The following is a 13711-nucleotide window of genomic DNA, read 5'->3' as shown; positions in this document are numbered from 1 at the left end:
AGATCATAAAATTTAATTGGTTTACACATATAGACACCTCCAAATGATTTTTTTTAGTTTTCTTTTACAATAAATATCCAAAGAAATTATAACGCAAATATTTTCCCAAAAAAGATGTGGATATTCCTTTTCATCACAATGAGGAACGTTATCACTCCATAAGAGGTACATGTATATACATATACTCATATGTATATGGACATATATAATATGTATATGTACACACACACACACACACACACACACACACAAACATTGCACATAGGTAAAATAGATAAGTAATTAAATATATTAAGGGAAAGATAAAAAAACATTTGATCTAAATTCTTTTCCATACAAAAGATCATAAAATTTAATTGGTTTACACATATAGACACCTCCAAATGATTTTTTTTAGTTTTCTTTTACAATAAATATCCAAAGAAATTATAACGCAAATATTTTCCCAAAAAAGATGTGGATATTCCTTTTCATCACAATGAGGAACGTTATCACTCCATAAGCCACATGAGAATCAAATTCATAAGAACTAAGTAACTCTACTTCACAAAAGATCTTCATTTTATGTCTTCAAAATACACAATTTTTTAATACAAATGACAAATGTCAATAGAGGCACTCACCTCCCAACAATAAAATTTGAAGCAAACCCACCATTGAACTGGGATGAATTATAATAACAAGAAATTCAACCACACATAAAAAAAAAAAACTAAAATCAACATTCATACAAATTTCTAAACAAAATAAATTGAGTTTCAAATTAAACCTATCTATAAAATAATACAAACCAAACTGAACTGATCTATTATTCATTTACTACCATCTAATATATTCTAATTAATTACCTCTATCTAATAGATAGTCACATATTTATAATTTCAATTTCCAACATATAAGTATAAAATCATTTTAAAATAAAAATATGAAAATTACTTAATTTGTTGAGACTTTTAATCAATATTTGCTATCTAAAAAAGAGAAGAGGTCCTTATAACATATCTCCTCTCATTCACTGCACAATAAGTCAAGTCCTCCAGTGGAAGGAACATCAAAAGCACGCAACATTATCCTTCTGAACATACAGTCAGAAGCACATGGTTTCTATTAAGAGCTGCTAAGATTCAGATAAAGCTTGTTCAATTTTTTCAATGACATGGCCTAATTCTTGAATATGAAGTGCGAATAAGCTTATTAGCAGGATCAGAAAACAAAGAAGTACTAGGAGCAGGGGAAATCTGTGTATTATTATCTGAGTTTTGTTAGCAAAGAAATTTTTACAAATGACTACATTATCCATAAGTTCATCCACCTCCAAAACAAATCGAAAGGACAAACAATTGAAAGGGAAAAGGAGGAGTCCATTAGACTTCACATAACTAACACTAATATGCTGCAAATTCTAATGAGCTCCTGCTTCTCATAGCACACAATCATTAAAAAATAGCCTCAATTAGCTGAAACCCACACACTCAAGTTTTATGAATGCAATCTGCTAGTGTTTGTAATCAGCTCCACATTCTTAATCTCAGTGCCCACTAATCATCACTGCTTATATTCAGTCTTTAGCAGGAATTGGGTATTGTTTATATTGTTAATCATCATTGCTTGTAATGGATAATGTGGGATATACCAGATGGCAAGAATCCTGTACATACTTTTGAGTTACAATTTCTATCAATTACTGAGGTTGACAGAGTACAATAAAGGACAGTGACAGACCAGGAGTTAATAGAAACAAAAAAAAATGATCAGAGACTGTCTGAAAATCATGCAGCAACTGGATGGTCTTCCTGCCCATGCCATCCATCCACCACTACAAGTACCGATAAAGTATTCTGTTCTTTGATCTGTTTTTAGATATGAGGCTTGCCACTCAGAACTACCCATAACAAGCAATTGCTCCCAGTATCCGGGCATGGGAATCATTTTTCTAATATTTGCTTTCTAGTTCTCAACCCACAAGTCAATAGAGTAAATTGTTGGAACATTTAGCTGGGCTCCTATATTCCCCTCTTAACACTGGCAATATGCCATTAACTGTCATATTGCTCAGTCTGCCACAACAATGGCCTCCATGCTTTTTACCATTCTTAAAGCAGGGTTTAATCCACTATTGTCTCATACCAACCCCACATTCTCAATTCCCAAAAATCAAAGCTGCTGATCTTTACTTTGTGTCAGCTACACCAGAGGGCTTGGTGATTCTCTTCTTATAAATCTACACACCCATTCTTACTTGGGCATGTATTCTTATACCACCTTGAGATATTTTGCTTTGGTTTTGTTAATTGAGAATGAGGAGAGTGAATACAATTTGCAGCTTTCTATGCCATCTAAGGTTCATTGTATTGAAGAAACTGCAAAAATGTGATCTTGCTCTCAGAAGGCCTTTGAAAAGCCTCTGTGATTCAAATTGTGATATTTCGGAGGAAGAATGGCAGATTCCTTTTGATGTTCCAGATGAGCACTTAGCAGTTTATGCAGGGAATGAGAGGAGAAGGTTTGTTGTAAAGGCATGTTACTTGAATCATCCCCTGTTCAGAGTATTGCTGGATAAGGCTGAGGAGGAATTTGGGTTTGATCAGAAGGGGGGGCTTACCCTACCTTGTGATCCAAAAGTCATTCAGGGTCTTCTCCTTCTACTGCATAAAAATGAAAACTCTTTTACTGCTTCTGAAGTAGAGTTTGAGAGGCTTTTGCTATCCTGATTACTGTCCAATTTTATCAGTGGTTCTATGCAAATATATGTATATGTCCTAAGAAATCTTACATTTCAGATGGAAACAATAATTTGTCGAGCATTGCATGTTAGTGTGGTCTTTTATTGGTCTGTTTACTCATGGTAATTCAATCATACAAGGAACTTCCTTGGTGCAGTCCAAGTAATGAATGTACCAAACTTAGAGACAACTCGTTTGATAAATGTAAGAAATCTAGTTTTATATAGCAAGGGACATTTGAAGTTAAATGCATGATTTGGTAATAGTTAATTATATCAGCAAGTTCAATACACTCTGAGTCACTGCTTTTAAGGAAATTGGATTAATGATAAAGCTTCTTCCTACATTTCCCTTAGCTTAGGGAATAGGCTAAACAAATTATTCTTCAATAATGCTTTTGTTGTATAAAGGAACAACAAACTAGTGGCCATGTTTAAGTATGGATTCAACATGGTTGGATTTAACAAAACCTAGCCCTCAGCGATCCAATTTTGAGTTTTCTTTTAGGGGAGACCCTTTTTATAAAATATATTATTGAAGTCAATTTTTCTAGTCAATGACATGTATTGTCAAATTTGGAAATGGAGAGAATCACATAAGAAATGTTTCAATAGACATACTTCGTGGAACAACTATAAAACAAACTTTTTGGGTCTCTCGAGTGAGGGGGTGCCATTGTCAAGTATCATTAAAACTTCAACAACAATTACCTAGTGATAAAAGATTGAGGCCATTTAAAGGGCTAGAAAATGTCAATAGACATGGTGGCCTAAAAGGTGACATAACAAATGTGAACAAATAAAATCAAGGCCTACTTTAGAAGCAGTTGTAACATCATGAGAGCACAAGCCAAAATTTTGATAAAGAACATACATACATATGCACATACATACATACATACATTTTTAAGAAAGAATAACCAACAACTCATAGAAAATGTACACACTAACTCTAGTATCTATGAAATCCTATGAGGTATTGTTGACGTGTATTTTGTACACCATCATACACAGAATAAAATACCTAAAGGCATCTTATCCTCTCTTGAAAAAAGTCTCTAACTGCTGAAGATTCGCATGAAGGATCAGTTAGGATGACTCCAATGTTCTGGTTAGTAGGGTCTCTACGTGTGGATAAGCTCCAGCGGTATGATGTGATTTGTTGTGTCCTCAAGGGGCCTTACACTCCAAAAGTCTTACTAAACTAAAGAAGCTTTCAAAAAAAATAACAAAAGGATAGGGTTTTGCAAGAAGTCTAATCTAATCTAACCCTAAGAATGACTTCATGTGGACAAGACTTGGCAAGATTCTACCAACTTCAATTTCGCCATAAAATAACAACTCAATTGAAATTGATGCGATCTTCTAAGGTAACGAAATGATTTTCAATGCATCAAAGATCAAAGACACTACCATGAAGGTACATATCCAAGATACAATAATGATTGAAGGTTAAGTGATTCAAATATCTCCAGTTGACCACGCAAGGCGTTCCTACAATCAGCAAGAAGCTAGTGGTATGGAAAGCGAATCCTACCAAAGATCAAGTCTCACACTTTGCCCTTCAATTTAACACACTACTTTGATTGAGCATGATTCAAATGAATTGAACAACCATGAAGATAACTTAAGAAAGTTGCAACAAAACACCATAACTTCAATATTTCATTGATTTCAAAGTCATCATGTACAACAATTGCTTGAATTTCTCTCCTCAAACTCAATCTTGCTACAAAAGTAAAATTGCTTCTAACTCTAATCAAACTCTCTCTCTAATCTCTAATTTTTCTTATTTTCTAATTACAAAATGAAATGAAAATGAGGGTATAAATAGCATCCTCAATTACAATGAATGGTCCAGATTGAAAGCAGATCAACGGTTAAGATCATGACACCTAAACCCTAATTAGGGTTTATTACAAATGACCTCCTTTTTACTGAACAATATTAAATGCATAGCCAAATATTAAATTTGGCACAAAAACCTAGGAGACATAAACCAATGACAATTAAGGTGCCATGTCATCTATAACAACCTCTCATCTAGAATCCTATACCCTTTCCAATGTTCCTTTTTAGCATATGCAATGAATCTTGATACGATTCCTTCGATCTCGGCAATTGGAATCTCGGGAAGATTCTTCATACTTTCTTCCAGGTGGATGACCTGATCGAATGCATCTAGAAGAGCTGCGTCCCATGAAGATTCAAGTTCCTTTGTTCTTTCAATCAGGAGCATGGTGGCAAACATCTGATCATGTTGCTCGTCTGTGACATTAGCGTCCTTACAAAAGATGACCTTGATTCTATCCTCCAATTCTTGCATATCCACATCTGTCTCGACCTCGATCCTCCTGCCAAGAATGGTACGTAGTACCTCAAATACTCTGTCCTGGATCAGATTGATCACCTCTTCTACTTGGCTACATCTAGTACTGATGTCCTCAAAGAAAACACTCTTCATATGAAGTAAGGTTGACCATTGAAGCAAACTATGAGGTCCTCCATCCATGATCTTTTCTTGCGCTAAGACCTTCCTTGATGTGTGTCTAATTACTTTCAAGACAGGAATGATAACATCTTTGGTATGAGCAAATGCGGCTATTGTTATCATCAAATTGTGGATTATCTCAAGAACCTGGATAGCTTGATGAATAGTCTTCATCATCCTTGCTACAAATTCTATGGCAACTATATGAGATTTATCCATCCAAGTACTTGTACGCTGGACCATATTCCTGAATCTTTCTGCCTCATTAATTGATTGAAGTGGAAGTGCCTGCACTGGTGATCTAGCTGGATCCTGACGTCCCAAAGGTTCATTGAGATGACTGAAATAAGTCCTCCATGCACCGACCTCTCTCTCAAGCTTTCTATTCTTCTCCATTTCTTCTCTAAGCTTGTCTTTCAATGCCTCAAATGAATCGGTGGCATCATCTAGTGTCTGCTCAGCTGTGGATGGTCCTAGCTCAAAAAGTTTGTATATCATAATCCTCTGCTAGGATCTCACCTTCATATTTGTCTACTGCCGGTGTAGCTATCTGCAGTTTTCTAGATCCAGTCTCATCTCTAATCATTTTGGACATCTTGGTAGCCTTCCTCTTCTCTGTTACTTCGTGTGAACGTCCAACAAGGCTCTCTAAATCGATTACATTATCCTCGTCCTCTATCACGATCACCTTGGTTAATCTTTCCTTCAACCAATCTGGGATGGCCGATCTTGTCTCTTGAACCTGAATTTCCTTATGCACTACTTCTTCTTCTCTGGGAGGAGATGTTATTTCGTTGCCTTCTCTATCTTCATCTAACTCATAATCTTGGAGAGATCCATCTGGTGACCCTTGCGGTGCCTGTCCTTCTTCCTGCCTATCATTCTGTACCATAGACTCCATGGATTCTTCCACTTGAAGTGTCCTTTTCTCTGGTCTAGAAGGAGTACGGGATGAACGATCTTGGTTGGCCCCTTGCTTCTTCTTTGAAGATTCCCTCTTTTCTGGCCTTTCTTTCCTCTTCGAACCCCTTGGATGGAGATCGCCTTCACTTGCACTTCGAAGGTTGCCTTCATTTGTATTTCTGGGATTAGGATTACCTTCGCTCACACTAGCTCCACCTTCGGCTGGTTTCTCTTCCAAAGTGAAAGTCATAGCTATGCCTTGCTCTCTCAACTTGTGATGCTACACATCAACCCATCTACGAGTACAAGACAAGACTGGAGCCATCAAAGCATCTAGATCCACGACCTCGGGCTCATTCCAATCTAACTTTATTGATTTACTCTCTCGATCATAGGATGACTGGATATGTCTGCCACTGTCCTGAGCTTGGTCGGCCACTCTGTAAATCCTGCATTTCCTGACGAAATCCAAAGGCAATCTAGAATGCATTTTTCGTTTCACTTCAAGATCATCTAAGAGATTCATCATAAAATCTTCTATTTGGTACTCATGCTTAAACTTCCTACCGACTGTCTCCTCTAAATGTCCATGTGGATCAAAGCTTTCTCTCAAAGCAAAGGATGAAAAAGAATACAAGGCTAACTCCTTCTCTGCGTCATCCATAGCTAAAGCATTAGGACATACCTCAACTGAATTGCCCAAAATGATAGGTACTGGAACTCCATTCCCATGTCTGTGTCTGAATGCCCTCGCATATACTACCAATTGTCTTGTTACTTCAAGTAACACAATTATGTCTGTCGGATATCTCGGCAACATGTATGGAGGTAAAGGACATCCATGAACTCTGATATAAGTGAACTTCGGAAACTGAATAAACCAAGCACCATACCTCTTTACTAATTCCTGTGCATCCTGAGATAATCTGTTGTGAATCCCACCTTGCAACGTCCTCGTGATGTTCATCGTGAAGGTATCATTAACTAGCTTGTAGTTGCTTCCTGGCGGATGATGCAAGTGGACATAGGAATCACAAACTCTGACCTCGCCGGGTCCTCTTCCAATCACTCCTCTGTGAGGTAGTCCTGCGTACTCAAAACTCCTGATCAAGGCATAGATGACGTATGAACTCATGTAGAAGGATTTGGTAGCCTTAAGTCTCCTCAACTGTACGTCCAAGCAATGGCTAATCATCCTAGCCCAATGTATGGTTCCTTTCCCTTGAACGATCACCTGGATGAAGTAGAACGTCCACTTCTCAAAATAGAAGGCGTGAGGGGTTCCTGTAACTCGGTTGAGCATTGTGATCAAATCTCTGTACTCCTCCTGGAAATCAATCCTGTGTGGTGTGTTCGGGATCTTGCTCAGGCGAGGACGGCTCTTGAGTAACCAATTCTTGTTGATTATGCTTAGACAAGCCTCTAGATCATCTTCATACATTGACCTGGCTCCTTCTATGCTCTTGTATATCATGTCTCTGTGCTCTGGAAGATGGAAAGCTTCACTTATAGCTTCCTCTGAAAGGTACACCAAAGTGTTTCCTTCATTGGACACGATCGTTCTGGACTGAGGATCATAATGACGAGCACACTCGATCATCAACTCATGGCACTGAACTGCTAGAGGGAAGCTGGCCGCCTTAATGATGCCACTCTCGATTATTCTCCGGGCGACAGGTGATGGCTTGCCAATGTAAGGAACCTCTCGAAACTTCTTCGTGCTGAAGTTGCCCAAGTTGGTATCTCCAATGTTGCTCCACTTCGACACGATCTTGGTCTCCACTTCTTCGGTCTTTTGATCTTCCTTCATGAGAGCTGGACGACTGGTGGATGCTCCCGCCTTCGGGGTTGCCATACCTACACAACATTTCATAATAAGAACTAGATTTTGCAATGCATAACATAGATTAGAGAGTAAATTTTAGGAAACATCATGATAAGTCCTTAAGTTATCATTTCCTAAAAAACGATTGAGCTAGGGGAATTCAAAATTTCAAAATTCAAAATTTAAGCTATGACGATCAACAATTCAAAATTAAAACAATAAAACCATATCGCCATACCTCACTAGAGAGCTAACTCTAGAATGCAAAACAAATGGATTCGCCTAGGCAAAATTTATGCTAGGTGGCCTTGACGCGATCTTCAATATCTTTGACAAGTTTGCTCAAAGGAAACTAAGGTTCGCACCTCCTTGGATAATACTTCGCACCACCTTGGAGAATACAATTCGCACTTCTCCTTAAACACAATTCGCACTTTTTCCCTTTGTCTTCCTCAAATCGCATGTGAATGAAGATGGTAAAATGATAATGTGAAAATGAAAATCTTCACCTCCCTTTATAAGCGTTCACACCACAATTACCTTGAGGCCGACTTGTAAAAATAAGGCAATTTAAACGATTTTTAAATAAATAATAAAGGCCGACTTTGATAAAATAAACCCAAGCGTTTCATTTGATTAAATTAATAATTAATAATTAATTATAAATACCTTTGTTTTTTAAATTAACAAATTCGATTTTTTTTTACAAGGCAAAAATAATTAATTAATATCTTGCGCAAATTTTAAATGCTAATTTAATTGAATTTTCAAACTTTATCGATTTTTAGCATTTAAATAAATTCAAAAATGTTTGAGCGCCCAAAATTTGAAAATGGAAAAGTGCAAACCTCATCGCCCTGGTCCCTGACTAAGGGACAGGAGCGAAATTTCAATTTGGTCTTGATTCTTGTGCTTTTGACGTTCAAAATCTTCATCCTTACATTGAAGTTGGCATTTTTACTAGGAATTTCAAACTTGGGTGACTTGACCTTGCAAATGAGTGCCTCTTGAGGTGATATCGCCCTGGTCCCTTGGAGAGGGACAGGAGCGATCCCTATGTTCTTACTTGAAATTCTTCGTTCTTGATTTTAACTCCTCGTTCATTGCCTTCCAAACGACGTTTTAAACCCTTTGTAACTTTGCTTTGACATGATCTTCGAAGGATAACAAGTATTTTAGCAAATATCGCCCTGGTCCCTTGGTGAGGGACAGGAGCGATCCTGGTGTTTTCTCCTTGACCTTTGTAACTTCAAACTTCAATCTTCATTGTGAGGGATAAACAATGTTATTCTTTCATTCTACTCTCATTTCACTTGGCTTCTACAAGACACTTTGATGCTTAGAGGACTATCGCCCTGGTCCCTTGGAGAGGGACAGGAGCGATCTTGAAGCTCTAGCCAAAATTTGCCATCTTTCAACCTTTGTTCTTCATTCATTGCTTCCTAAATGATGTTTTTGATCTTGCCTATCCTTGCCTTGTCTTGATTTTGAAGGAAAATGAATGATTTAATGAAAATCGCTCTGGTCGTTGCCTGAAGGACAGGAGCGATATAGCTTCCTTGGCTCAATTGATAGTCGTTTGACGTTTGAAACCTTTGTATATCACCTTCTTAAGATACCTTAGACCGTTTACCACCTCGCATGATCTTGACTTAACGTGATTTTGGAAGGATTTGGCCAATATGATAAATATCGCTCTGGTCCCTGCCTGAGGGACAGGAGCGATCTTCAATGTCTTGTGCTCATACTTGCTTTCATCAATTTGCCACTGCTTTCATTGTGTAAAATGAAGTCCTTCTGATCCCCTTGGACACTTAAAACGTGATCAACTTTCAAAATCTAGGCTCTCATGAAAATTTCGCTCTGGTCCCTGCCTGAGGGACAGGAGCGAACCTAGGTATTTAAGTGCAAATCCTTCATTTTGGCGGTCCTTGTAACTTTGTTCTTCATCAAGATACCTTAAAACGTCCTCGCCACCTTGTACTTCATCTTGGAGTGTCTTGAACTTGGGATGAAAGCAAGATAACTAAGATATCGCCCTGGTCGCTGAGGGACAGGAGCGAATTTGTGCTTGTAGGCTTCATCTCACTTTGCTAACCTCAAAAATTATCTTCAATGGTCTTGTAATGCTCCGTTTTATTCACCTTTGGCTTGGAAATCATTCAAACTTGGCAAGAAATTCGTCTAAGGCAAAGATCGCTCTGGTCCCTGACTGAGGGACAGGAGCGAACTTGGGTATCTGGGTCCCTTGTTGATGTTTCGTAATCTTCAATTTGTCTTCAATGGGTTCAATTCATTGTCTTTGCTTGCCTCAAACCTAAAACTTGCTTGATCTTTGCCTGAATTTTGCCTTATAAGAAATTTCGCTCTGGTCCCTGGGAGAGGGACAGGAGCTATAATGGATTTCGCCCTGGTCCCTGACTGAGGGACAGGAGCGATTTTTGCAATTTGGTCCACTTTCTTCATGTTTGTGCCTTCAAATTATATTCAATTGATAAAATGCATCTCCTTTGATCTCTTCAAATCGTCAAGTTGTTAAAATCCTGCAAGGACAAAGCAATATTTGATTTTGAGCTCCAGTCCTTCACTGAGGGACAGGAGCGATTTTGCTCCTACAGGCCAAAATATCATGATTTCACACGTTTAATCACTTCACAAGGCAAAAACAAATCATTCCTCATGCCCAGGATCAAATATCAAAAAACTCAAAATTTGGTCAAAAATTACTCAATTGAATAAAAATCACATTTTCATCATTAACACTTAGACAAATTAAGATTCTGCATTCAAAATTCCAATTGAAAATAGACCATTCTGGCGAATTCATTTCATTCAAAATTGCATCCTACAAAAGGAAGCTCAAAAAAAAGCTCTCAAGACTGACTGGACTCTAGCCTGAAAAGACAGTAACTAAAACCCTAAGGCTTGACCCTAATCCAGACAACTGATGAACTACCAAAACCCTAAAAAGCAAAGCGAAAGGCGAGCAAAAACGAGCAAAAAGAGGGGGTCCCCATTTCAAATGGGGTGATGTGTGAAATGGTCACAACAGGTATATATATTTGCAAATGAAGTCATAAATAATAATTTTCATACACCCACATTCTTATCTGTATATATTTTTTTTACATAGAGGTAAAATTGACAATTAACCTAAATATATTAAAGGAAACATAGTAAAAACAATTGATCTAAATTATTTTTTGAAGAAAAGATCATTAATTTTAATTGGTTCACACACACAAACACCACCAAATGCATTTTTAGATTTTTTTTATAATAAATTTCTCAAGAAATTATAATAGAAATATTTTCTGCAATTACAAATTGGTATATATATAACACTTGAAAAAGATGTGGATATTCCTTTTTATCACAATGAGGAGCTTTATCACTCCATAGGCCTCATGGGAGTCAAATTTACAAGAATTAAGTAACTCTACTTCACAAAAGATCTTAATTTTATGTCTTCAAAATACACAATTTTTTTTACACAAATGACAAATGTCAATAGAGATGCCCACCTCCCAACAATAGAGTTTGAAGCAAACCCACCTTTGAGCTAGGAGGACTTCTTAAATTAGTGAAAAATTTATAAGGCCTACACACACCACAATCCCATGAATTGGATAAGCACTTATGAATCATTGCATATTTATAATAAGAGGGAAAAAAGTTGGAAACTTTTCATTTTGCACAAAGAACACTTTCAAAAATAGTTTTCCACACCCCATCCCACCTTCAACCCCACACATATTTCACTTTAAAAAAAGTGAGAGTCTAAAATAACTTGTACACAAATATCCCTATCATACAGACAATACAAATATGTTCACACAAGAAATGCTATAGTAACAAGATATTCAATCACATGTAAAAAAAAACAGTCATAATCAATATTCATTCAAGTTTCTAAACAAAATAAATTAGTTTTACAATTAAATCTATCTATAAAATAATACAAATCAAACTAAATTAATCTATTATTCATTTAGTACTATCCAAAATATTGCAATGAACAACCTTTACTCAATAGATAATCACAAATTTATAATTTCAATTTACAATATTTTAAAATATTAAAACCTAAAAAGTGCTTAATTTGTTGAGATTTTTTAGTCTATATTTGCTGTCTAAAAAATTCCTATCTTACTTAGTGACATTTAGTCAATATTCCTATCTAGAGACTTCTAGAAAATTCTTTTTTGAGACTTCTAATCAATCATATTTTTTTTATCAGTAAAGGCAGAGCCACAATAATTTTTTGATAAGAATTGGTGAAATCGTCTTAATGATCAAATCCAAATTCCTCATCTGCCTTAGCTGGCAATAATCTAAAGAGAGGATGATTTAAGAAAGAGGTCCTTATAACAAATCTCTTCTGATTCACTGCCAAAAAAAAGTTAAGTGCCAACATTATTCCTCTGAAAATACAGTCTGGAGCACATGGTTTCTATTAAGACCTGCTAAGATCCAGATAAAGCTTGTGCAACTTTTTCAATTACCATGAACCTTACATGGTCTAATATGCTGCAATTTCTAATCACTCCTGCTGGTCATACACACAATCATAACAAATAGCCCAAGTTAGCTGTAATCCACATACCCAAGTTTTATGAATGCAATCTACTAGTGTTTCTAACCAGCTCCACATTCTTAATCTCAGTGCCCACTAATCATCATTGCTTATATTCAGTCTTTAGAATTAATTTCAAAAATTCATCTTTAGCAGGAATGGGGTATTGCTTATATTGTTAATCATCATTGCTTGTTATGGATAATAGCCTGTCCATTTCAACATTGTCATAGTATACTCTAACAGGCCAGCTTCACATGCTCTGTGTGCAGGTCCCATGAATCTGTGTCAGATAAAATATTATCCTTTATTTTGCATATTTTATAGACCCTCTGATACAGTATTACTTAGTGGTGTTTGAAAAACTTTTGTGTTTTCTGATGCTCACTTCTTTACCTCCTTATACCTGTCCACTGCCTAAAGGCCATTGGTCAAGTTCTACTTCTAACTAAGCCTAGAGTTTGTTCCACATGTAATTAAATATTTGGTTGTTCCAAATGACTTACAGGAAGAAGAATATATAGTCTGCTTGCACCATATGTAAATTGTTTGAATCTTATGGTCATGCAGTTAGAAAACCCCTATTTAGGCCTTGCAAGGATGAATATCATTTGACTAAGTCAGAAATTGCATGCGCACTTCAGAAAAGTCTTTCAAGTTAATACAGCATGAACATTCCAATGGTTTCTTAACATAAGCATTAGTCAAATAGAAATTGGTATAACTATATATATTATAGAGTGCCTTACATGCCTTTGAGTTACAATTTCTATCAATTACCGAGGTTAGCAGAATACAATAAAGTACAGAGCAGGACTTAATAGAAACAAAAAAAAAAGGATCAGAGACTGTCTGAAAATTATGCAGCAACTGTAGTCTTCCTGCCCATGCCACCCATCCACCACTGCAAGTACTGATAAAGTGTTCTATTCTTTGATTTGTTTTCAGATGTGAGGCTTGCCACTCAGAACTACCCATAACAAGCAATTGCTCCCAGCATCCGGGCATGGGAATCATTTTTCTAATTAATGATTTCGAGTTCTCAACCTACAAGTCAATTGGGTAAATTGTTGGAACATTTAGCTGGGCTCCTATATTCCCTACTAACCACTGGCAATATGCCATTAACTGTTCTCTTGCTCAGTCTGCAACAACAGTGGCCTCCATGTTGTGTACCATTCTTAAAACAGGTTT

At 36.7% G+C, this 13711-nt stretch overlaps 1 protein-coding gene across 1 annotated transcript; it reads left to right on the top strand.

Moving 5' to 3' along the window:
- The first annotated feature begins 2297 nt into the window (after positions 1-2297).
- LOC131049099 (protein SMALL AUXIN UP-REGULATED RNA 12-like) lies at positions 2298-2711 on the top strand. The gene has a single exon (XM_057983119.2). The coding sequence runs from the start codon at positions 2298-2300 to the stop codon at positions 2709-2711; it is 414 nt and encodes a 137-aa protein (XP_057839102.1).
- The last annotated feature ends 11000 nt before the right edge of the window (positions 2712-13711 follow it).

Source organism: Cryptomeria japonica, chromosome 3 (assembly GCF_030272615.1).
Source record: "Cryptomeria japonica chromosome 3, Sugi_1.0, whole genome shotgun sequence".
Lineage (NCBI taxonomy): Eukaryota > Viridiplantae > Streptophyta > Pinopsida > Cupressales > Cupressaceae > Cryptomeria > Cryptomeria japonica.
The sequence above is the reverse complement of the archived record's forward strand: the minus strand, read 5'-3'. Positions and strand labels throughout refer to the sequence as shown.

Bases quoted from the DNA above. Each gene is read 5' to 3' on its own strand.
- LOC131049099 (XM_057983119.2), top strand. From the start codon at position 2,298: ATGAGGAGAGTGAATACAATTTGCAGCTTTCTATGCCATCTAAGGTTC.